At 39.7% G+C, this 23,753-nt stretch overlaps 1 protein-coding gene across 4 annotated transcripts in view; it reads left to right on the top strand.

Annotated features, from left to right (window-relative positions):
• Positions 1-23,753, top strand: part of CRADD (CARD and death domain containing adaptor protein) — a 180,168-nt gene that overhangs the window by 76,607 nt on the left and 79,808 nt on the right. Inside the window, exon 3 of one of the 4 annotated variants that reach the window (XM_086712656.1) lies at positions 4,739-5,044. The exons of the other annotated variants lie outside the window; for them this stretch is intronic. Coding sequence (XP_086568782.1) covers positions 4,739-4,887 — 149 coding nt within the window. The 3' untranslated portion in view covers positions 4,888-5,044. Of the gene's footprint in view, positions 1-4,738; positions 5,045-23,753 lie in introns of those variants that run through there. 4 annotated transcript variants of the gene reach the window in all.

The raw sequence follows: 23,753 nt of genomic DNA, 5'->3' as shown, positions 1-23,753 counted from the left end.
GCTGAAGGTCTCCTTTGTATTCCTCCTTTGTGTTCCTAGTCCCTCAGTGCCCTAGCCAGAGGCAGTGATATGAGTCATTTCTCAACAGTTCCTTCCAGATACAATGTAATACTTTCCCACATATATATATCATTTCTTATTTGAATTGATTAGTTTCATTTTTTAAATGTATTCCTTTCCCAAGTGCTAAAATAGTAAAGAACATGTGACCTAAAAACCCCCAAACCAAACCAAAAGAAACCCAACAAATGGTTTCCTTGTTGGCAGGTCCCAGCTGTGCCGGTCTCATTCATTGGTGGTGAGCAACATGTGAGTGAGATTTCCTTTCCATGTGATGTTTGCTTCCACACCCACTAGACTATCAGTAGCTCGGGGCACCTGGTGGCTCAGTCGATTAAGCATCTGACTTCAACTCAGGTCATGATCTCGGAGCCCATGGGTTCAAGCCCCACGTCGGGCTCTGTGCTGACAGCTCAGAGCCTGGAGCCTGCTTTGGATTCTGGGTCTCCCTCTCTCTCTGCCCACCACCCCCATTCATGCTGTCTCTCTGTCTCTCAAAAATAAGTAAACATGAAAAAAAAAAGAATCTCAGTAACTGGAAAGTAAGCAACTGTGAACCCTCAACTGCCTGGAGAATGATGATAATGTTGTCTTGAGTGCTATGCTGTGCTTGAACTTCATGGTTATCTTTTCTAATTTCTACCACAACTCCACCAAGTGGGCCTTTTCCTTCTTTTACAGATTAGGAAGCTGAGACTCAGGCCACACGGCAAATAGGAGGTGCAGTCAAGGTTGGAGCTGACTTGAGCTGGAGTACTGCTGCCATTCTTTCTTCTGAGGCTTAAGTTCTGAGACATTGATGTGAACTTGTGGTGACCCAAGAGAGGGAAAATGAGCAGAAGCTTTGTTCCTCTCTATTAAAAAAAGTCTGCCAGCAGGAAAACAGCAAATTCACAGCTCTGTTACAGGGGTCTGTGAGTCAAAGCAGTGTGTGTGTGTGTGTGTGTGTGTGTGTGTGTGTATTTAATGTGGATAAACCGCCTCTCTCATTTTGACTTTTTGAACTTGAGATGAGAATCTCATGAATAACAAGTACCTTCTTCTAATTAGCATTTTGGATTCAAGTTTAGAAATTTTTTCTTTTTTCGTTTTGTCCAGCATCTCCTTTGACAAAATATTGTCAAAAAAATAAAATAGGGAGGACAGTTGTCTTCTTGCTTGTTTTGCACTTTTTTTTTATTAGCGTGCTTATGTGTAACTGGTCGCAGGCTTCGTGCACAACGCCAACACTCTGTGGCAGGAGGTGATGCCAGGCTCGTGTGACTGCCGCGTCTCAGCAGTGATGCATGAGTTAGTGTCAGTGTTCAGAGTGGTGGACTTTATAACCCGAGGCTGGAGAGAGAGCTCCCTCATAGCAGATCCTTGACAGGCTAGTTTTGTTTGTTTGGAGGAGGCTGAGTGGGTCTAGTTAAAGCACAGGGACTCTGAGTTTGAGTCCTAGATCTCCCACTTACTAGTCACGGGACCTTGGGCAAGTTATACCTGCACAGCGAAGAATAGAATAGAATATCTACCTCAAAGCTTTGAATGAAGTAAATGAGTATAAATAAAGCACTTAGAGGAGTGTTTAACCCAAAGTAAACATGCTCTTGGCTACTGTTATTATTTTTCTTAGTCCCACCCCATTTTCTAGTTTCTCTTCCTACTTTCCTTGTGCCTAGAATATGAATGTAGTGCCTGTGGCTTCCGTCTGGGACCTTGAAGGAGAGAGAGGCCTAGAGAATAACAGATTCACTGGCTCTGAAAGCATTGAGATGTTCACCCGTCTCTCGCTTACTTGTGGCCTTGTTAAGTGAGAGAAATAAGCCTTATTTCTTTTAGTTGCTCTGTTATTTCTACAGCCCAGAGGCAGAGAGAAAATATGACCTGTGCAGGGAATGTTAAGGAGTTCAGTAAGGTTAGCAGGTTCAGAGTGTGAGAGACCAGCTAGGGTTGAGAGATGACACTGAAGCCATTTGCATGGCTTAGACTTGGAAGGTTTTGTAAACCACATTATGGATTTAGGAGTTTTTTCCTGCTGAGTTATTCTAATTGAAGGATCAGACATGATCAGGTTTCTGGCTTAAGAAAAATCACTGGCTGCTCTGTGAACAGTGAATTGGAAAGGATGGGACTGGAAACAGGGAGACCTGTTTAAGGCGATCACAGTAACCCCAGTGAGTGGCGATCGTGGCGGTGTGGATGGAGGGAAGTGGCAGAATTCTAGAAATGTTTAGGGATAGAAAAGAAGGAGAAGAAGGACTCGAGTAGCTTGGGAATTTCTGGTTTGTGTAACGGTATTCTTTGATGACAAAGAGCATATAGAAGGGGTGCTTCATAGTCTTTCTTTTATCAATGGATTTTAATAAAGTCATCTCAGACTTTTGAATTATCATGTTTCTTCATGCTCGTTCTGTGTCTCTGTCTCCTTTTTTTCTTTCTTTTTAATTCTTTTTGGGAGGAGGGTTTGAGTCTCAGTTGCTCAAGAAATCACCTTCATGCTAGGAAAGAGTCTGTGGTATAGAACAATTTTCTTCCTAATTGTAGACTTCTTTGTGATATTTGGTAATTGTTATTGGGTTTTTTGTTGTTGTTGTTGTTGTTGTTTTTTTTTTTTTTTTTGACTACAGGGACTGGAATGGAGATCATTGGTATATAAAAGTTCATTTTATCTCTTAAGTTTTTGATGTAATTTTATGTGCAAGGAAAGTATCTTCATGGAATTCTTTCTATGAATGTGGAAAAGGGGATAAATACCTCATATAAATGAAAGGCACTCATCCAGTTTTGAATTATTTGGGAAAGAAACCCCCATGGATGAATGAACATAAGGGATCAGTAAAATTCTCTAATTCAGAATTTCAGATACTGAGATATGACTCAATGGACATTTTAAATCATGAGTGTGGTTATAAATTAGAAATGTAAGATTTAGTCTAGGTCCAATCTAGAGACTGAGAAAGACTGAGCATCTTTGCAAATATTAATGATTAGATTGTGAGCTTGATATGCTTGAAGAGAAACATCATTTTAGTGCTAACTGCCAGCCTATCAGGGAGTAAAGGGCTTTTTGGACAGCTATTCAGAAAGAGGTCGAGAGAATTACTGGTTTTCTGGTTTGTTTTTAATGAAGTTTTAAATTAATAATAGTATTAATGATGTCTTATATCTGTGTAGCCCTTCCCAGTTTACACAGCTCTTTAAAATGCGTGGTCCTTTTAGCCTTCTGTGAAGTAGGCAGGACAAATATCCTCTCCACTTTAGAGATGAGGAAACTGAGATCCAAGGTTTGCCTCCGGTTATTTGATTCCCAGAGCGGTACTTTTCCCAGTGCACACCAGTATTCTCTGTGCCTTACCATGGTGTCCATAGTGCATCAGTGTGGAGAAGGGGAGCCCCTTTAGGGAGGGTGACGTAGTGTATGGTCTCCTAGCTGTGCTCTTCGGATTGCTTTAAAAATTTGCAGTATAAAACACACAACTCCAATCGCCCACGTGAATGGAAACAAAAAAGATGCTGGACTAAGCGTGATGGGCTGGTCCTTATTTTTTTCCCAATAAAATTTGTTTTCGGTTCCCTTATCTTTCTCTAGGATTCTTCAGGAAGAGCATTAAGTAGTGCCATAAATTTAAGGGAAAAAAATACGTGCAAATTCCTTTACATTGAGAATGTTTTATTTATTAACTTATTTTCTGTGAATTAGTAAAAGACTGCTATGTATGATATTAGCAGAGTGAATGAATATCTTGGTCCCGATTGAGAAACTCTAACCAGTAATCCTTGGGGGCATAGTTTAAGTACCACATAAACACTTTAAAAGTGATTACAATGGACATGACTTGAAAAGGTAGACATGCCTTCTGAGGAACATTTGTATAGATTTTTAAATCATTCATATTTGAAATAATAGCATTATAAAGAAATATAATTTTTGAGAGACAGTTAGTAAATATCTAATGGAAAACTCTGAATGCCTGCCTGTTGCCCTTGACATCCTTTATCTTTTGACAGCTTAAACTAGCTAAGTTACTAATCTCTGGTTATTTTTGAGACTTACTATAAGCCTTCGTTAGCGAATCTAAAGATTCTAGGGCCAAGTTTAGTGGATAGATTGCACCCATGCTGTGTCTTCCCACCCGCATCCCACCCCCCACCCCCCCCCCCCGCCCCCGCCCCCGCCCCTTCCCTATTACAGTGCCTTTTGCTGCACACAATTTAGCCAAGAATGCAGTCTTTTAATGGGGGTGTAATAAGGGAATGCTCAGTATAATTACAGATACTGCTTTTTCTGATTAAAACAAAAGCTAAAAGACTCCCAATTGTCACCTGTAACAAGATACTTTTATTGGAGTTGTCCATTGGGCTGTATCATCCGATTTGAATGGTCACCTCCCTGTGGCCACTCTGGGACTTTTTTCTGGCTACTGTCCTCCAGTCCCTTTATTGAACTGGCAAGGATCCTAATTCTTTTTTCTAGTTCTCTTCTACCTTGGGCCAAGGTTAAAACTAACTCCAAAATGAAGCTGATCCTGGTGAAGGTGGTCATGTTTCATTCTTTCTTGGGTATTCCCCATTCTTAGAAAATGGATATTTTAAGTGTAAATGGCCATCAACTATCCTTTGCTGGGTAGTAGAGAATCAAACCTAGAATATAAGCTCCACGAGGGCAGTGAACTTGTTTTATCCATCTCTCTTCCAGGGGCCCAGGACAGTGCCTGGAACATTATAGACGAAGACCGGCCAGTTGAAGGAGGGAAACTTTCCTGTGGGGACTCCCTAGAGACAGCTGGCTCAATTGAGAGATGTGTGCATCAGGTCTCGTGGTTGCAAGTGAAGGATATAGAATGAGCTTGGTCCATTTCCATGATTCTCTTCTCTCACTTGTACCCAACCAGAGACAAAGTCCTTGTCCTTTCTGTGGTTCTAGGCAGAAAGCCCATCGCCTTGCTCTCCAAGATACTAAGTCTCACACTCACAAAGAATAAAAAAAATTTCTTCTGGTTTATCTATATGTTCCAAGCTTCAAACATATGTAAAGGGTCTCAACAAATTTATTTGTGATTTCTTTATATCCTTCCCCTTCTAGAGATAGGTGAAGTGTTAAACTCTTGGTTTCTATTCTTCACTTCCTTTAAGGCTTAACTGGAGCCCCTTCTTACCTAAGAAGCCTTCTCATTAACCTCATCTCCCTTACGTCCCTCATACCTCACCTTGTGTTTCCTCAGCGTGTTGCCAGTAGGTTGTGCCGTGTTGCCTTTCATCTGTTTTGTTACATTATGTATACATTTGTTCTGTTTCTCTCTACACCCCCCCCACCTTTCATTAAAAAAAAATCATTTACTTTATTCTACAACATACATACAATAGTCTTAATGTAACAACACTGATACTACCACCAACAAAATGATTACTAAGAACAATTTGAGATTTTATTTTTTTTAAATCTGTTTTCTTTCCTTTTTCTTTTATGGAAACACTTAAGTTTTACCCTCTTAGCAAATCAAATTTCAGTTACACGATACGGTATTATCAACTATAGTCACCATGTTATACGTTAGATCCGCAGATCACATTCATCTCATAACTGAAAGTTTCTACCCTTTTGCCTCCCTCTCCCCTTTCCCCTCATTCTCCAGCCCTTGGCAACCACCATTCTACTTTTTTACTTGAATTTTACTTTTTTTCTTAAATTTTGCATGTAAGTGATATCATCCAGTAGTGTCTTTCTCTGACTTATTTCTATAGCATAAGCGTCCTTCAGGTTTATCCATGTTTCACATGGCAGGATTTTCATCTTTTTTAAGGCTGCACAATATTCCCTTTATATATATATTTACCATTTATTCATTCATGTGTCAACAGACATTTGGGTTGTTTCCATACCTTCACTGTTGTGAATATCACTGCAATGAACATGGGAGTGAGATATCTCTTCAAGATAGTGATTTCATTTTCTTTAGATATATACCCAGAAGTAGGATTACTGGATCATGTGTTCCTTCTCTTTTCAGTGTCTTGAGGAACTACCATACTGCTTTCCATGTTGTCCAGTTTACCTTTTCCCCAGCAGTGCACAAGTGATCCCTTTCTCCACATCCTCACAGGCATTTGTTATCTCTTGTCTTTTTGATAATAGCCATCCTATCAGGTGTGAAGTGATATCTCATTGTGGTTTTGATTTGCATTTTACTGATTAGTGATGCTTGAGCACCTTTTAATGTACCCGTTGGCCATTTGTATGCCTTCTTTGGAAAAGTGTTTACTTTAGGTCTTTTGCCAATTTTTAAAATTGGGTTGTTTAGGTTGTTTTGCTATTGAGTTGAGTTTCTAATATATTTTAGATATTAACTCCTTATTGTATATATGGTTTACAAATACAGTAAAACCTTGGTTTGCAAGCACAATTTGTTCCAGAAACATGCCTGTAATCCAAAGCACTTGAATATCAAAGCGAATTTCCCCATAAGAAATAATGGGAACTCAGATAATTCATTCTACAACAAAAATATTCATATAAAAATGATTACGATACTGTAATATATAAAATAATAAAGAAAATACAAAATATAAAGAAACATAAACAAGTTAACCTGTACTTACTTTTGAAAACCTTTGTGGCCGGTGTGAGGGAGACGAGAGAGGAGGGTTATTGTGTAGGACAACTTTCACCATCACTAATGGAATCACTGCTATCTACTGACTCAATGAAATCGTTTCCTTTTTGTGCAACTTTAGCAAGGAACCTATCCAAAGACACTTACTTTTGCCTTCTTTTGAGAATTTTGTGGAAATGGCGACATTACATTGTCCTTAAAAAGATTCATCGCTCGCACTGCTACAGTCTTATTCATGTGGTACTTTTCTACAAAACTTTGCACTGTTTCCCTCATTTTGCACATCTCCCTATCTCATTTGAAGTGAGGGATTCCTCTGCCTTTTTCTCCCCCTCCTCTGCAGACGAGATCTCCTCCACACCTCTTGCTGTTGCTCACAATGCAGATCTGTCAGTTTGTCGGTGGTCAGCTTCTGGCCATGCTCCTCCACCAGCTCCAGAATGCCTTCCTCATTCACCTCCCGTTCTGTGGTCTTCTCCAAGGACACAATTTCATCAACAATTGGCAGCACCTGTTCATGAGCAAGCCCCTCTAAGTCATGTCCAAGAATGCAATCAGGCTACAGTTTTCTCCAAGCAGAATTGAGGGTTCTCTTGATGATCCCATCCCAGGCTTTGTTGATGTTCATGATGTGGAAATTACTTTTCCAAAATTCTTGGAGGGTAAGGTTTGTTCCTTCAGTCACCTTGAAGCATTGCTGAAATAGTGGTTTGGTGTAAAGCTTTTTAAAGTTCGAAATGACCTGCTGATTCATGGGCTGGAGGATTGGAGTGGTGTTGGGAGGAAGGAACTTGACCTTAATGAACTCGAATTCCTGCAGTAAATCGTCCTCAAAGCCTGGAGGATGAGAAGGAGCATGATCTATAACCAGCAAGGCTTTGAGTGGCAGATTCTTTTCTAAAAGGTATTTCTTCACTGCAGGACGGAAGACCTCTTTGATCCACTCAAAGAACAAGATAGAAGTGACCCAAGCCTTGCTATTGGACCTCTACATAATGTTGAACTGGCTGTTTTGCACCTTGTATTTCTTGAAGGCTTGTGGATTCTTGGAATGAGACACGAGCCGGGGCTTCACTTTGAAATCCCCACTTGCATTCGCACAAAACAAGAGGGTGAGAGGTCTTTCATGGGCTTGCAATCAGGCATTGCATTCTCTTCTTCTGTAATGTAGGTCCTCTTTGGCATCTTTTTCCAAAAAAGCCCTGTCTTACCGCAGTCAAAAACTTGCTCCAGCAGGTAACACTGAGAAACCGTGAGCTTCTAGAACTTGGTAGTAATTGCTTCAGCTGCCGTAGCGTCCAAACTCACAGCCTTCCTGTGCCTCAGAACAGTTCTCCTCTTAAAATTATCAAACCATCCCCTGTTTTCCTTGAAGCCTTCTTCATTTTCTGTTGATGTACCTGGCCGTTTGCCTACGAGGTCAGTGTACAAGGCCTTTGCCTTCTCACAGATAAAGTTTTCAGTCACAGTATCACCTGCTAGTTGCTTCTCGTTTATCCAAACCAGAAGCATCTTTTCTACACCTTCCAGAACACATGGCCGTTGCTTTGATATTCTCGTGACTCCTTTTGCTGCATCTAGCGCCCTTACTTCTTTTTTCTTTAATATTGTGCAAAAGGTCAACGTAGACTTCTTATAAAATCTTGCAATTTCAGCCACTCACATATCTTGTTCATACTTCTTGATGGTTTCCTTCTTAGCTTCCACTGTAATCATCTTCTTCTTACCACCTTTCTTTTCAACTTTTTTCTGCACGGGGGCCACTGTATATGCTCACATGGATTGACTACAGTACAGTATTAATAAACTCTTGTCATGTACTGTATTTTTTTTTTTTTTTCAACGTTTTTTTTTTATTTTATTTTCGGGACAGAGAGAGACAGAGCATGAACGGGGGAGGGGCAGAGAGAGAGGGAGACACAGAATCGGAAACAGGCTCCAGGCTCTGAGCCATCAGCCCAGAGCCCGACGCGGGGCTCGAACTCACGGACCGCGAGATCGTGACCTGGCTGAAGTCGGACGCTTAACCGACTGCGCCACCCAGGCGCCCCTGTCATGTACTGTATTTAATGTAACTGGTGATAAGGCAGCAGAGGAAGGGTCTATATCTGCAGGCAGCCTAACCTAGAACGAAGCAAAGCATTCCCAAGCGTACCCTTGTATGGAAAAGCAAAGGACCATCCATAGGTGCTTTGAAGTGACAAGAAATACACTAGTGCCAGTTGTGGGCACCTTCCAGCGTTGTGAAACACCACTTATTTCTGCCAAACACCGTAGCCTGAGCATGGGAGATGATCATCCACAATCCTGCAGTGAGAGAGAGGGAGAACCATTGGCTCAGTTGTGATCATGTGACATTTGGCATCATGTACACGTACATTGCAAGACATCTCTTGTTTACCAAGTTAAAGTTTATTAGGAATGTTTGCTTGTGTTGCAGAACACTCACAGAACAAGTTGCTGACAGTCCAAGGTTTTAGTGTATTTTCTCCCGTGTGGTAGGTTGCCTTTTTTCATTTTGTTCGTGGTTTCTTTGCTGTGCCTTTTGGTTTGATGGAGTTCACCTATGTATTTTTGCTTTTATTGCCTTTGCTTTTGGTTTCAAATCCAAAAATTTATTCCCAAGACTAACGTTAAGGAGCTTACCCATGTTTTCTTCTAGGAGTTTCAGACCTTATGTTCAAGTCTTTAATCCATCTGGAATTGATTTTTGTATATTGTTAAGACAGTAGTCCAGTTTCATTCTTTTGCTGGTGGTTATCCAGTTTTTCAACCATCGTTTATTGAAGAAACTACCAGCATTTTATATTCTAGGCCCTTTCTCAAAAATAAATTGACCATATATGTATGGATTTGTTTCTGGGTTTTCTGTGTCAATGACCACACTGTTTTGATTATTGTGTCTTATAGCTTATTGTAAGATAGTTTGAAATCAGGAAATGTGATGTTTTCACTTTTGTTCTTTCTGAAGATTGCTTTGGTTATTTGGAGTCTTTTGTGATTCTATACACTTTTTGGATTTTTTTTTTGTATTTCTGTGAAAAATGCCATTGGAATTTTAATAGGGATTTCATTGAGTCTGTAGATTACTTTGGGTGGTATTAGCATGTCAACAATATTAATTCTTCCAATCTGTGAACACATAATATCTTTCTATTTGCATCTTCTTCAGTTTCTTTCATCAAAATCTTATAGTTTTCAGTGTATGGGTCTTTCACTTACTTGGTTAAATTTGTTCCTGTGTGTGTGTGTGTGTGTGTGTGTGTGTGTGTGTGTGTGTGTGTGTTTAGATGCTATTGTAAATGGGATTGTTTTCTTATTTTCTCTTTCTGATAATTTGTTGTTGGCATATAGACATGCAACTGATTTTTGTATATTCATTTTTCTTTCTGTACCTTTACTGAATTATTTATTCTAACAATGTTTTTGGTGGAGGCATTCATGTTTTCTATATATAATATGCCACCTGTAAACACAGGCAGTTTTACTTCTTCTTTTTTATTTTGGATGCTTTTTATTTCTTTTCCTTTCTAATTGCTCTGGCTAGGACTTCCAGTTCTATGTTGAATAAATGTGGTGAGAGTGGGCATTGTTGCTTGTTTCCCATGATAGAGGAAGAGTTTTCAACTTTTCACCTTTAAGTATGTTATTGGCTGTGGGCTTATTATATATGGCCTTTATTATGTTGAGGTACATTTCTTCTGTACCCAGTTTGTTGAGAATGTTTATCACAAAAGGATGTTGGGTTTTGTCAGATGCTTTTTCTGCATCTATTGAAATGAAAATATAACTTTTGTCCTTCATTTTGTAGGATAAAATGTGTATATCACATTTATTGATTTGCATATATTGAACCATCCTTGCATCTCAGGAATAAATCCCACTAGATCATGTTGTATGAGCCTTTAAATGTATTGTTGACTTCAGTTTGTTAATATTTTGTTGAGTTTTTGTTTGTTTGTTTTGTTGTTGTTTTGGGTTTTTGTTTGTTTGTTTGTTTTTATATCTGTATTGATCAGGGATATTGGCCTGTAATTGTCTTTTCTTATAGTGTTCTTGTTTGTCTTTGGTATCAGGGTACTACTCGCCTCAGAAAATGAGTTTGGAAGTGTTCCCTCCTTTTCTATTTTTTGGAAGAGTTTGAGAAGGGCTGGAATTAATGTGGTTTTTTTTTTTTTTTTTTCAATGTTTGGTAGAATACACTAGTGAAACCATCTGCTCCTGGACTTTTCTTTGCTGGGAGATTTTTTGATTACTGATCCAGTCTCCTTACTAGTAATTGGTCTGTTTAGTTCTCTTTTTTCATGATTCAGTCTTGGTAGGTTGTATGTTTCTAGGAATTTTTTCATTTCTTTTAGGTAATCTAATTTGTTGACACTATAATTGTTCATAGTAGTTTCTTATGATCCTTAGTGCTTTTATGTTATCAGTTGTAATATCTCCTCTCCCATTCTGGTTTTATTCATTTGAGTCATTGTCTTTTTTTTTCTTAATCTAGCTAAAGGTTTGTCAGTTTTATTTATTTTGTCAAACATCAGCTCTTAGTTTCATTGATTTTTTTTCTGTTGTCTCTTTCGTCTCTAATTTCATTGATTTATGCTCTGATCTTTGTTGTTTTTTGACTTCTTCAACCCATTGGTTGTTCAGGAGCATGTTGTTTAGTCTTCACATATTCATGAATTTTCTAGTTTTCTTCTTATAATTCATTTCTAATTTTATTCCATTGTGGTCAGAAAAAATGGTTGATATGATTTCAACTTCATTATTATTAAGACTTGTTTGTGACCTAACATACAATCTATCCTGGAGAATGTTCCATGTGCACTTGAGAAGAATGAGTATTCTATCATCTGGAACTTTCTCTATGTCTGTCAGGTCCATCTGGTCTAACATGTAATTTTAAGTTCAGTGTTTCTGCATTGCTTATTTGTTTGTTTGTTTGGGTCTGGAATATTTTATACATTGTTGAAAGTGGGATACTGAAGACTTCTGCTGTTTTTGTGTTGCTGCCTATTTCTCTTGTCAGGTATGTTAATATTTGCTTTATTTAGATTCTCCTATGTTAAACGAATAAATATTTACAATTGTCATATTCTCTTTTTTTAATTAAAAAAAATTTTAATACTTCTTTTTGAGAGACAGAAAGACAGAGTATGGGCAGGAGAGGAGCAGAGAGAGAGAGAGAGAGACAGAGACAGAGACAGAGACAGAACCCAAGGCAGGTTCCAGGCTCCGAACTGTCCGCAAAGAGCCTGATGTGGGGCCTGAACCCATGAACTGAGAGATCATGACCTGAGCCTAAGTCAGAAGCCAAACTGAGGCACCAAGGCACCCCACAACTATTATATTCTCTTGATGAATTGACCCTTTTATCATTATATGATGGTCGTTTTTGTCTCTTGTTACACATTTGTTTTTTAAAGTTTTTTTTTTTTTTTAAGTAATGTCTGCATCTAACATGAGGCTCAAACTCGCAATCTCAAGATCAAGAGGTATGTGCTGTACCTATTGAGCTAGCCAGGCACCCCTCTTATTACAATTTTTAACTTAAAGTCTATTTTATCTGATATGATTATAGCTACCCCTACTTTCTTTTGGATTTCATTTTAATGGAATATCTTTTCCTATCCTTTCACATTTAGTCTATGTGTGTCCTTAAAGCTAAGGTAGATTTCTTAATAGGCAGCATATGATTGAATCTTGATTTTTAACCCATTCAGCCACTCTGTGTCTTTTGATTGGGCAATTTAGTCATACATTTATTTTTGAGAGAGAGAGCACAAGCAGGGGAGGGGCAGAGAAGGAGACACAGAATCGGAAGCAGACTCCAGGCTCTGAGCTGTCAGCACAGAGCTTGACGTGCGGGTTGAACCCACAAACCACAAGATCATGGCCTGAACTGAAATCGGACACTTTACTGACTGAGCCACCCAGGTGCCCCTAATTTAGTCATACATTTAAAGGAGTTATTGAGGGGCGCCTGGGTGGCGCAGTCGGTTAAGCGTCCGACTTCAGCCAGGTCACGATCTCGCGGTCCGTGAGTTCGAGCCCCGCATCGGGCTCTGGGCTGATGGCTCAGAGCCTGGAGCCTGTTTCTGATTCTGTGTCTCCCTCTCTCTCTGCCCCTCCCCCGTTCATGCTCTGTCTCTCTCTGTCCCAAAAATAAATAAACGTTGAAAAAAAAAATTAAAGTTTAAAGGAGTTATTGATAGGTATAGACTTATTTTTGCCATTTTGTTTATTGTTTTCTGGCTATTTTGTAGTTTCTTTCCTTTTCTCTTGGTTTCTTCCCTTGTGATGTGTTGATTTTCTGTAGCGGTATGCTTAGATTCCTTTCTCTTTATCTTTTGTGTATCTGGAATAAGCTTTTGCTTTTTGGTTTACCATGAGCCTTACATAAAACATATTTATAACAGTCTAATTTGATAGCAACTTAACTCTGAATGCATATGGAAGCTCTACAGTTTTACATTCCCTTTCCCCCCACATTATATGTTTTGGATGTCACATTTTACATCTTTTTGTATTGTGTATCCATTAACAAATTATTGGACTTACAATTACTTTTGTCTTTTAACCTTTATACTAGAGCTGTGATTTACCTACCACCGTCACACCATTATTCTCAATTTAACTATGTATTTACCTTTACCAAGGAGTTTTGTACTTTTATTTTCCTGTTAATAATTAGCATCCTTTCTTTTCAGAATACTCTTTAACATTTCTCGTAAGGCCATTCTAGTGGTCATGAACTCCTTCCACTTTTGTTTGTTTAAAAAACTCTTTTATCTCCCCTTAAATTCTGAAGGATAACTTTGCTGGATAGAGTATTCTTAGTTGGTAGTTTTTTTTCTTTCAGCTCTGAATATATCATTTTATTTATTTGTGGCCTGCAAGAAAAATCTGCTAATAGTTTTATGGGGGCCTCTCTTGTATATAACAAGTTGCTTTTTTCTTGCTGCTTTGAAGTGTCTTTCTCTTTGTCTTTAACTTTTGACAATTTAAATATAATATTTGTGGATCTTTCGATTCATCTTACTTGGTACTTTTTGAGCTTCCTGCCTCTGAATGTCTGTTTCTTTCCCCAGGTTAGGGAAGTTATTAGCCATTATTTTTTTGAATAAGCTTTTTGCCCCTTTCTCTTTCTCTTCTCCTGGGACTCCTATCATGCAAATACTGGCCCACTTGGTGGTGTCCATAAGTCCCTTAAGCGATCTTCATTCTTTTTTCCTTTTGCCCCTCTGGATGAATTCCACTGCCCTGTCAAGTTTGCTGATCCTTTCTTCTGCTTGATTTAGTCTGCTGTTGAACTTTGCTATGGAATTTTTCAGTTCAGTTATTATATTCTTAAGGTCTATGATTTCTGTTTGGTACTTTTTTATATTTTCTATCTGTGTTGAAATCCTCACTTTGTTCTTTCATTGTTTTTTTGACCTCAATGAGCATCTTAATGACCATTATTATGAACTCTCTATCAGATAAATCACTTACTTCCATTTTATTAAGATTAGTTTCTGGAGATTTATCTTGTTCTTTTTTTTTTTTTTTTTTTTAACATATTGCCCTCTTTTTTCGTTATCCTTGACTCTTTATGTTGGTGTTTGCACATTAGGTAAAACTACCTCTCCCCTTCTTGACAGACTGGTTTCATGTAGAAGATGAACCTTGTTAATCAGCCTAGCCCGAGCTCCTGGTTGTCTTTCAAACTTTTGTGATCGTCCAAGTTGCCATCTTTGTTCTTAGTGGTTCCCAGTAGCTGAGTATGTGTAAAGACCCATCAGTGTCTTAAAGGGGGGAAGGATTGCAGTCAGCATCTGGATGCAGGCTTATCTCAGGCAGCAGGTGGGAAAGTATATATACTCTGAGTACGTGTACCTTAAGCCCCTTCCAGGGAGATACTGGGAGATGGGTACTTTTGCCTGCTCCCTCTGCACTGATTCTGGGTATAGCTGTGGGGGGTGGGTACTCCTGCTCCTGTTTAAAAACTACTTCTCTATTTACATAGTCTTATAGGACTCGTGAATGCATGTCCCTTTGACTGTCAGAGCTCTGTGATCTGGGGGCTCATTCCTCCAGTCAGCCATAAAATTAGGGCACAAGATAGTGTAGAGAAGCTCCTTCCAGGGAAATACTAGTGACTTAGTTTTATTGTTGGAGTGAGCCAGAGGGAGGAGGAAGAAGTGCCCACTGGCACTTTTGGGCTCCAGGGAGGATCGCAGTCAGCCCCTATAAGCATGCTAATTAGAAGCTGATCCTCAGGCAGTAGCTCATGGAATGTGTACTCAAACCCCTTCCAGTGAAAACTAGGAGATGGGCATTTTTGCCTGTTCTTTCTGTGTTGAGCCCTGGGGGTATAGCCACAGCGAGTGCTCATGGGTGCCTGTTAAGAACTGCTTCTTTGCTTCCTTGTTTGCTATAGTCCTGCGGGACTCAGGAATGTAAGCCCTGAACTGGGCAGTCTGGGGGCTTGTGTCAGGTGGCAGTCCCAGAAGCTGGGTTGCCAGACCTGTATTCAAGCTCCTTCCAGAGAGATGCAGGTGACCTGGTTTTATCACAGTAGTAGGCCAGAGGGGGAAGGTGGGGGAGGTGGCTTCCAGCTAGCTCCCCAGGCTCTAGGTGGATTGCAGCCAGCCCCGGGATGCATTCCAAATTAAAGTTGGACCCTCAGGCAGCAGCTTGTAAAGTATGCACTCAGATCCTTTCTAGGTAAAGACTGAGTGATGGATGTTTTTGCCTGATTTCTCTGCACTGAACCCTTGGGGGATAGCCTTGGTGAGTGCTTCTGTGCCCATTAAGAACTACTTCTTTGTTTGCTGTAATATTACTTAGGAGTCTCATGGATACAAGCCCTATTGGCTTCCAGAGCAGAGTGTTTCGGGAGCCTGTCCCTTGGGTGAGAGTCTTAAAAGTTGGGGCACTAGGTGTATAGTCCAAATCCTTCACTGCTCGGGGAGAAGCTGGGAGTTGGAAGTTCCTTCCTGTTTGTATGGCACAGATGTTGGGGGTGGGATTATGGCAAGATATGTCTCCGCCTTCTCTACCAGTTTTAATGTGGGAATTTTCTCATTTGCTTGGTGTTTAGGTGTGACTCAGCTAGTTTCTGGATTTATCTCAAAGGGAATTGCTCTGTATAGCTGTACAGTTGATGTGTCTGGGGAAGGAGGGAAGTTCAGGAGCCTTCTATGTTGCCATCTTGGTCCCTCCCTCCTGGTTTTGTTTTGTAAGGTAACTTTTATTGAGGCTTACTATGTGTGAAGCACTGTGATTTCACTGTAGGTCTTACACTATCATGTTAATTCCCACAGCAGCTGTTTGCAGTAGGTGGGATGATCCCCATTTTATAGAAAAGAAGTCTGAGTCTTAGAGGGGGAGCATGTGCAAGGATGTACAGCCAGCACATGACAGAACTGGGGTTTCAACTGATCTGTTTTATTCAATGGCCGTAATCATCACATGTCACACTCGCTTAGAGGAGGGCAGGGTTCATGTCATCTAGTTCCCCCAACCCCCACCAACTTTCTTAAATCGCTCTCATAACAAGCTTCTTATAACTTGGAAAAAAATGTATGAATACAAGTTCTGTGAAGAAATACACAAGCAAATTAAATTAAACATTACCAGAAACCCTTCCAATGAAGATAAACCAGTATTAACATTTTGGAATATATACTCTATATTTCTTATGCAAAGACTTAAGTATATATATAAGAAGCACTCCCCCCCCCCCCCCCGAGAGAGGGAGAGAGAGAGAGAGCATGAGCTGGGGAGGGGCAGTGGGAGAGGGGGAGAGAATCTTAAGCAGGCTACACGCCTAGCATGGAGCCTGACACAGGGCTCAATCTCACACCTGTGAGCCCGAGAGATCAAGACCTGAGCTGAAACCAAGAGCCAGATGCTTAACCAACTAAGCCACCCAGGGGCTCCCCCCCTTTTTTGGGGGGAGCGAGCGAGCGAGAGAGCAAGTGAAGTACTCTCAAGGCTAAGTGCGTTCTGCTAACAAATGTGTCTTTAGTGTACCCAAAATGGTGTGCTTGCTAAGAGCCTTTTGTGCTTTTTCTTAGCCCTGTTCATGCCAGTTGAAGTTACTGTTGCAGTTACGTAATCTAAATATTACATAAACCGATGAAATATGAGTATAAAAATAGAACAGTTTTCTCCACTAAAATTAGGTTGAATGCTTTAGCAAATTGCGATCTCTAAAACAATTGCTCTGGAATTCACAGTGGGTGAAATAGCTATAAAAGATTTGAGAAGAAATGTTAGAAGTCGTGAAGGAGTCCACATTCGTATTGCTTCACAAGTGTATTTACGTTTTTGTTTGATGTTAACAGACCTAAAGCTGAAATGGAGAAGATGGGGTAGGATATGACTTATGCAGGAAAGATGGCGTGGAGTTCTAGTAAGCAAATACTCAGGTCCTCAGTGTTAAGTGAAAATACGAGATGTTGTGGGCAGCAGGTGTTTTTATTTTTATTTTATTTTACTGTTGGTGAATCCTCACTTTCACTACCTTTTGAAATCAAGCGATTAACTTCTGCTCCCAGATGTGTTAGAGAAGCATGCTTCTGTTCTATATATCTCAAAAGGAGAATCATGTAATCTGCCGAGCTACTTTTTTTTTTCACTTAATACATCGTAGACACATTTCCAAGCCAATAAATACAGATTAAAGTATTTTATGACAGTATAACATATGTTCAGAAAAGTGCACAGATCCTTGAATGATCACAAAGCAGACACATCCGTGGAGCCCCCACCCAGGTCAAGAAACATTGCCAGTCCCCTGGGAGCCCCCCATAGCCTCCGCTTCCCAGCCAGAGATAACTGCTGTTGCCACTTCTCACTGTTTTCAAACTTTGTATAAAAGAAGCATCTGTACCTTTTTTTTTTTTTTTTACTTTTTTACTCCACACTTTTTGTGAGCTTCCATCTGTGTTTTTAATGTGTATCATGTATTCATTCATTGTCGCTTTTGAACATTTTTTTCATTGAAATGAAATGCCAGAATACGTACTTAGTCTGTTGTTGATAGCCGTTGGGGTTGTTTTCAGTTTGGGGCCGTTGGGAAAAATGTTGCTACGATCATTCTTGTAGTACATGGCTTTTGGGATACCCAGGAAGGTTCTAGTTCTTGTTGTTTGCGTATCTAGGAATTGAATTAGTGGGTCACAGGATATGTTTGTGTTCAACTTTAGGGGGTACCGCCCTGGTGGTTGCACCAGTTTATACTCCCACCCATTTATACCCCCTCATACCAACTCATATGTGAGTTTCTATTGCTCTGTATCTTTGGCAACACTTGGTATTGTCAGTTGTGTTGATTTTATCCAATCTGATAGGCGTATGGTAGTATTTTGTGATTTTAATTTGCATTTTACTGATGTCTAATGAGGTTGAACACTTTTTGACGTGCTTATTCGCCATTTGGGTGTCTTTGGTGGGGGAGGAAGAGGTTTGAAGTACTTACTTGAGTGTCTTGCCCATTTTTTCTGTAGGATTGCCAGACATTTTCTGATTTATTAGCACTTCATATATTTTAGATATTAAGTTCCTTTGTTAGTTACATGTGTTAAAAATACCTCAAAGAAAAAAATATCACCTCCCACTCTGTGGTTTGGTTTTCTTATTCTTCTGATAGAGGTTAGTGAAAGTTCCTAATTTTAGTGTAATCCAATTTACGAATTGCCCCTTTGTTATTAGTGTTTTTTGAGTCCTAGTTAAGAAATCTTTGCTTTGTCTCAACCCCAAGGCCCTCAAGATATCCTCCTGGGTTATCTTACATCAGCTTTATTGTTTTACTTTTCGTAGTTAGATCTACAGTTTACCTGGATTTAATTTATGTGTATGGTGAGAAGTTAGGCTCCAGTTTCATTTTATAGCACATTGATATCCAGTTGATGAAGCAGCATTTGTCGAAAAGACCATCCATTCTGTGTTGCTGTGCAGTGCAATCTTTTCTGTAAATAAAGTAGGAATCTATGTACAGATCCGGTTTTGGACTTTCTCTTCTCTTTCACTGGTGCATTTCTTTTGCGCTAGTGCAAGTTTTGATTGCTGTAGCTTAATAAACTGCAGACAAGTCTTCTTTGTACCAATTCCTGATGATACTCTTTAGTTCTTTACGTTTCCAAATAAAGCTTAGAACCAGCTTGTCAGTTTCCACAAACATACTCAGAGACATACTAAAACTTCAGGGATTTTGATCAAGATTGCTTTGGATTAAGAAAGGTAATGTAAGAATAAAAAAGACTGCTTTGGACTTATAGATCCATTGCTTTGACAGTCACATCTATAGGAGAGTTGACATCTTAGCAGTATTGAGCGTCTCAGTTTGTATGCGTGGGATATCTTTTCATTTGGTCTTCTTTACTCAGTGTTTCATATGTTAATTATTTGGTTTTCTAATTCTTTTCAATGGCTTTAGAATTTTGTGGTTAACATCAAAATTTAATCAGTAACTTTATGTTACAACATAGTTTATTTCTATTCTTTTACTGTTATAAACGGTATGAGCATTCATGTATATACATTTAAAAACTTTTTTTTTAAGTTTATTTATTTATTTTGAGAGAAAGAGAGCGAGAACTCGCAGGGAAGGGGCAGGAAGAGAGCTGGTTGCCACGCAGCCTCTGTGCTGGACTCTGAGCAGAGTCCAGTGTGGGGCTCGAACTCAACAAACCACGAGACCATGGCCTGAGCTGAAATCGAGTCAGATGCTTAACTGACTGAGCCACCCAGGTGTCCCCATGTATATCCATTTTCAATACCTTTTTACTTGTAATTAACTCCTGAAACTGGAAAACTGGAAAACTGGAATTTATCTTCCCCTGTGAATTGTATCATTTTAAACTCTCACCCACTGTTATAATAGGTTCCATTCTTGTCAACCTAGGGAATTTGTGATTTTTTTAAAAAATAGTTTTCAGTTTGATGGGAAAAAATAATAACTCATTGTTCTTTCAATTTGCATTTTTTAGTACTAATGGAATTGAGCAAGCCATTTGTAGTTCTTTTGTGAATAGCCTGTTCATAGCTTTTGCATATTTTCTATTTTTTTTTTTTATACCTTAGGTAAAAACCCTTTGTCACATATATTTACAAAATATACATCTGTACAACACATGAGTTAACCAGAATCCTTTTGTTACTAGAATGGGCCTTTGTTGAAGAGCAAAAAGAAAACCCTGTTTCAAATTGTGATGATTCCCCAAATCTTTATGTCCTTCACATATTTAGTAATATCATAGCAATAATGTGCTTGACAGGAGGGACTAGTAGCAACTAGATAGAAGAAAGATAATGTAATAGAGTGGTAAGATCATTGAAATTAGAGTCAGAAGCCTGGGTACTAGACCTGGCCTGACCAATCTCTACCTCTGAGATCTTGGTTAGTCCATAGACTCTCCCTGGGCCTTCATTTGTCTGTACAGAGCACAATGTATATCATGTATCTCGCAGGGCTAAGATGAGATCCATACATTGTAAACAGTAAAAGTTAACACAATACAAATTATAATATGCTAATAAGTATGGTATAATTTTAGCAAGTTGAATGGATGCTTTGTTAAAATTATCTTTTAGGAGCACCTGGCTGGCTTAGTCAGTGAAATGTGTGATTCTTGATCTCGGGGTTGTGGGTTCAAGCCCCACGCTGTGTATACAGATTACTTAAAAATAAAATCTTAAAAAAAATTTACCTTTTGAGGTAACCTAACATAAAATATTCAACCTAACATCTTTCTCAGTCTGTGGTTTGTGGCTATTGTACTTATTTACATGATTCCTCTAAAAAGAAATGTTAAAAAATTGAAGCTGATATTCTTTATGACAATTAAGTGTGTCTGTGGTATATTGGCTTCTAGGGCACTAGGCTTCTCTCTCCAGTATTGACATTCTCTGTGAGCTCATTAGCTACTGTTCTGGTAAAAGTTTTGATCTGTGATAAGGGTACTACATTAAAAGGGCATTGAAGTTGGAAATCTGTACTTTGGTCCATTCTTTAAAATGCAGTCCTCACAAAAGAGCAATATGAATTTGCATTGCAAAGGATAACATTTCTTTTTAAAACTCTTGAAACCAGGTAATTTAATTAGGTCTTTGCCATAGCCTTTTATCTTCCTCCCCAAAGGAGCTCGGTCTCCTTTGACACCTCATATTGGAAGCTGGTCTTCTTATCCTCAGAATTAATTAACATGCAAGTGCTTGTCTAGAGAAATGCTGCTTTTCGATTAGCATTTAAATGTCATTCTTAATGATGTCAAATTGACTCTTTGAAGGGAAAATCAAAATGGTATGGTTATCTCTTGATTATTTCCTAGAGCATGTTACTGGTAATTCTGGTTATCTGGTCTTACTGGATGCTTTAATCTTCTGTTTGTAGGCCAAATTGAGTCAGATACAAGACTTACTTCCATATTTGATTGCAGCAAAGCCAGATTCTGGCCTTCCATTGCCTACAGTTTCTAGATAGGTCTACTTGGCATATTCTGCACTACTTCTCAGTAACAAGTTTATTTGTGTTGGAATAGCACCTGTGAACTATTAGCAACAAGTCTGAGGTACCCAGGAGCAAGGAGGAGGGTACAGAGGGGCTTTGGTAGCAACTGTGTGATACAGAATAAAGAAGATGGGGGCGCCTGGGTGGCTCAGTTGGTTAAGCATCTGACTTCAGCTCAGGTCATTATCTCACTGTTCGTGGGCTCAGGCCCTGCTTGGGCACTCTACTGTCAGCGAGGAGCCAGTTTTGGATCCTCTGCGCAACCCCCCCCCCCCCCCGCCCCTCCTCTGCTCTCTCTCTCTCTCTCTCTCTCAAAAATAAGTAAAAAATTAAAAAAAAAATAAAGAACGTGAACTTTGGAGTTAGAGATTCATTGGTTCAAATCTTGCCAGTGCCATTCTGAAGCTATGTGACCTTGACATATTACTTCCCTTCTCTGAGAATTTCCTCATCAGTAAAATGTAAATAGTAATATCTACCATTCAGGTTGTTGGGAGGGTTAAAGGTGATCATGTATGTAAGGTACTACTTAGAGCAGGCTATCTGCTATAACAAAGAACCCCCAAATCTCACTGGTTCATTTCCTGCTGTGGGGAGGGAGGGCCCTGCTCCATGCAGACGTTCAGTGACCCAGACTTCCTGGCGTTCCCCAAGACCTTGGAACCTTCATTGGGTCATCTCTCTCTGGCTGGGAGGTGACGGAAGATTGTGAGCATGTGGATCGCACAGGAGGCTTTGTGGGACAGGCTGGGGTTGGTGTATATCACTTTCACTCATTTCGCACTGGCCAGAACTAAATTCCATAGACACACCTACTTTCAAGTTAGCCCTCCAAATGTCTGTCTTAGGAGGAAAACAAAATGGGTTTGTTTGGTGAGCACATAGTCCTCCACCACAAGCATCCAGTAACATTTGTTATGTAAATGAAAGAAAGAAAGAATGGATTCTCTGTTCATTTTCTTTTTTTTTTTTTTTTTTTATTTATTTTTGGGACAGAGAGAGACAGAGCATGAACGGGGGAGGGGCAGAGAGAGAGGGAGACACAGAATCGGAAACAGGCTCCAGGCTCCGAGCCATCAGCCCAGAGCCTGACGTGGGGCTCGAACTCATGGACCGCGAGATCGTGACCTGGCTGAAGTCGGACACTTAACCGACTGCGCCACCCAGGCGCCCCATCTGTTCATTTTCTTTTTCATGGACTCCTAGAGTGTTAGAGCTGATAGAGGGCTTTAGCAGTGATCAGATTTTACTCTTTTTAGATGAAGAGTCTGAAGACCTGGAGAATTTAGTCCAGCTATTAGTGACAGGACTAGAACTTAAACCCACTTTTCCCAAATCCTGCTATTTATTCTACGTTTAATTATTTAAACATTATTCTTTGTTTTTTGCCATAGGGTTGCCCTTGCCTTTTGGCATATGAAGATGGAGATTTAAAAACATGTTATTCTGATCATTATTGGACTTCAGTTTTCCTTGGAAGGAGGATTTGGTATTTTAGGGTGGTGGGATAGACACTGCAAGGGCTGGAGTCTCCACAGCCAGTGGGTGTTTTATACTGAGGGTGAGAATTAATCTTCACTCACCCACTCCTGTGTTTGAGCAATCTTTCTTTCTTCCCCGTGTATGTGTATTGAATTATGCGAGGCAGTGTGGATGGAGCAGTGATTAAGACAGGAACATTCACAGCCTAAGGAAGGGGTCAAATATTTTACCCCTAATTACTACATAAAATGAGAGTGCCCTGGAGGCAATAAGGTGGAAGTGACCAGCTGCTGGGGTGGGAGGGAGAAGGGAGTAAAGAAAGCTTCCTGGAGGAGGTGGGTGCTTGAATTGGATCTTAAAGAATGGGTTCATTTATTGGGAGTTTGATTTGCTCTGAAACAGACACATCTGTATTTCTGTAATCTTTGTGGATAACTTTGGCCGGTGGTGACTATACACTGGGAAAAATGGGGAGAAAAATGCAAACAAACAGATCAAAATCCTGATCAAGTCTCCTGTATAAGATGGGCATTGAGCACTTATATTTACCATTCATTTATCATTTTGTCGAGTTTTTACAAGTAAACAATTGCATAAGACAACCTTTGGATACAGATCAATCATCAAAAACAAAGACTCTGTTGTGAGCCAACAAGTTCTTGATACCATCCTTCTAGGCCCAATGGGCCTTGCATAATTTTTGGTTAGGTACAGACCCTTAGAAGAGTTTATAGAGACCAGAAGATATAGAGACCAGAAGAGTTTATAGATACCAGAAGACTGAATCAGTGTGAAGGGGGAGCACATGCACCCACTGCAAAGGATGTGCAAACACGTATATAGGTCTGAATTTGGGAGTTGATCTTCAAAAGTTTTCTCTGACAGGTACTATTTGGAGCCTAAATTTGTAGGACTGATGGGAATGCTTGGGAGTTGGCATTACTGTTACATCATAGTGAAAGAGCATGGGTTATTCTGTGGTCTGGCCAAGAGGATTTGGGGGAAGACAAGTGTAGTGAAAGTTCCACTGTTAGTAAGTGGCAGCATATATGGCTTGGGACCCAGTCTTGTCTGATGTCTGTCCTTCTCCCTTAGTGCCATACTGTCTCTCTGGGAACGCA

This window comes from Puma concolor, chromosome B4 (assembly GCF_028749965.1).
Source record: "Puma concolor isolate L17-30 chromosome B4, mPumCon1.1.hap2, whole genome shotgun sequence".
In the NCBI taxonomy this organism is placed as follows: Eukaryota; Metazoa; Chordata; class Mammalia; order Carnivora; family Felidae; genus Puma; species Puma concolor.
The sequence above is the reverse complement of the archived record's forward strand: the minus strand, read 5'-3'. Positions and strand labels throughout refer to the sequence as shown.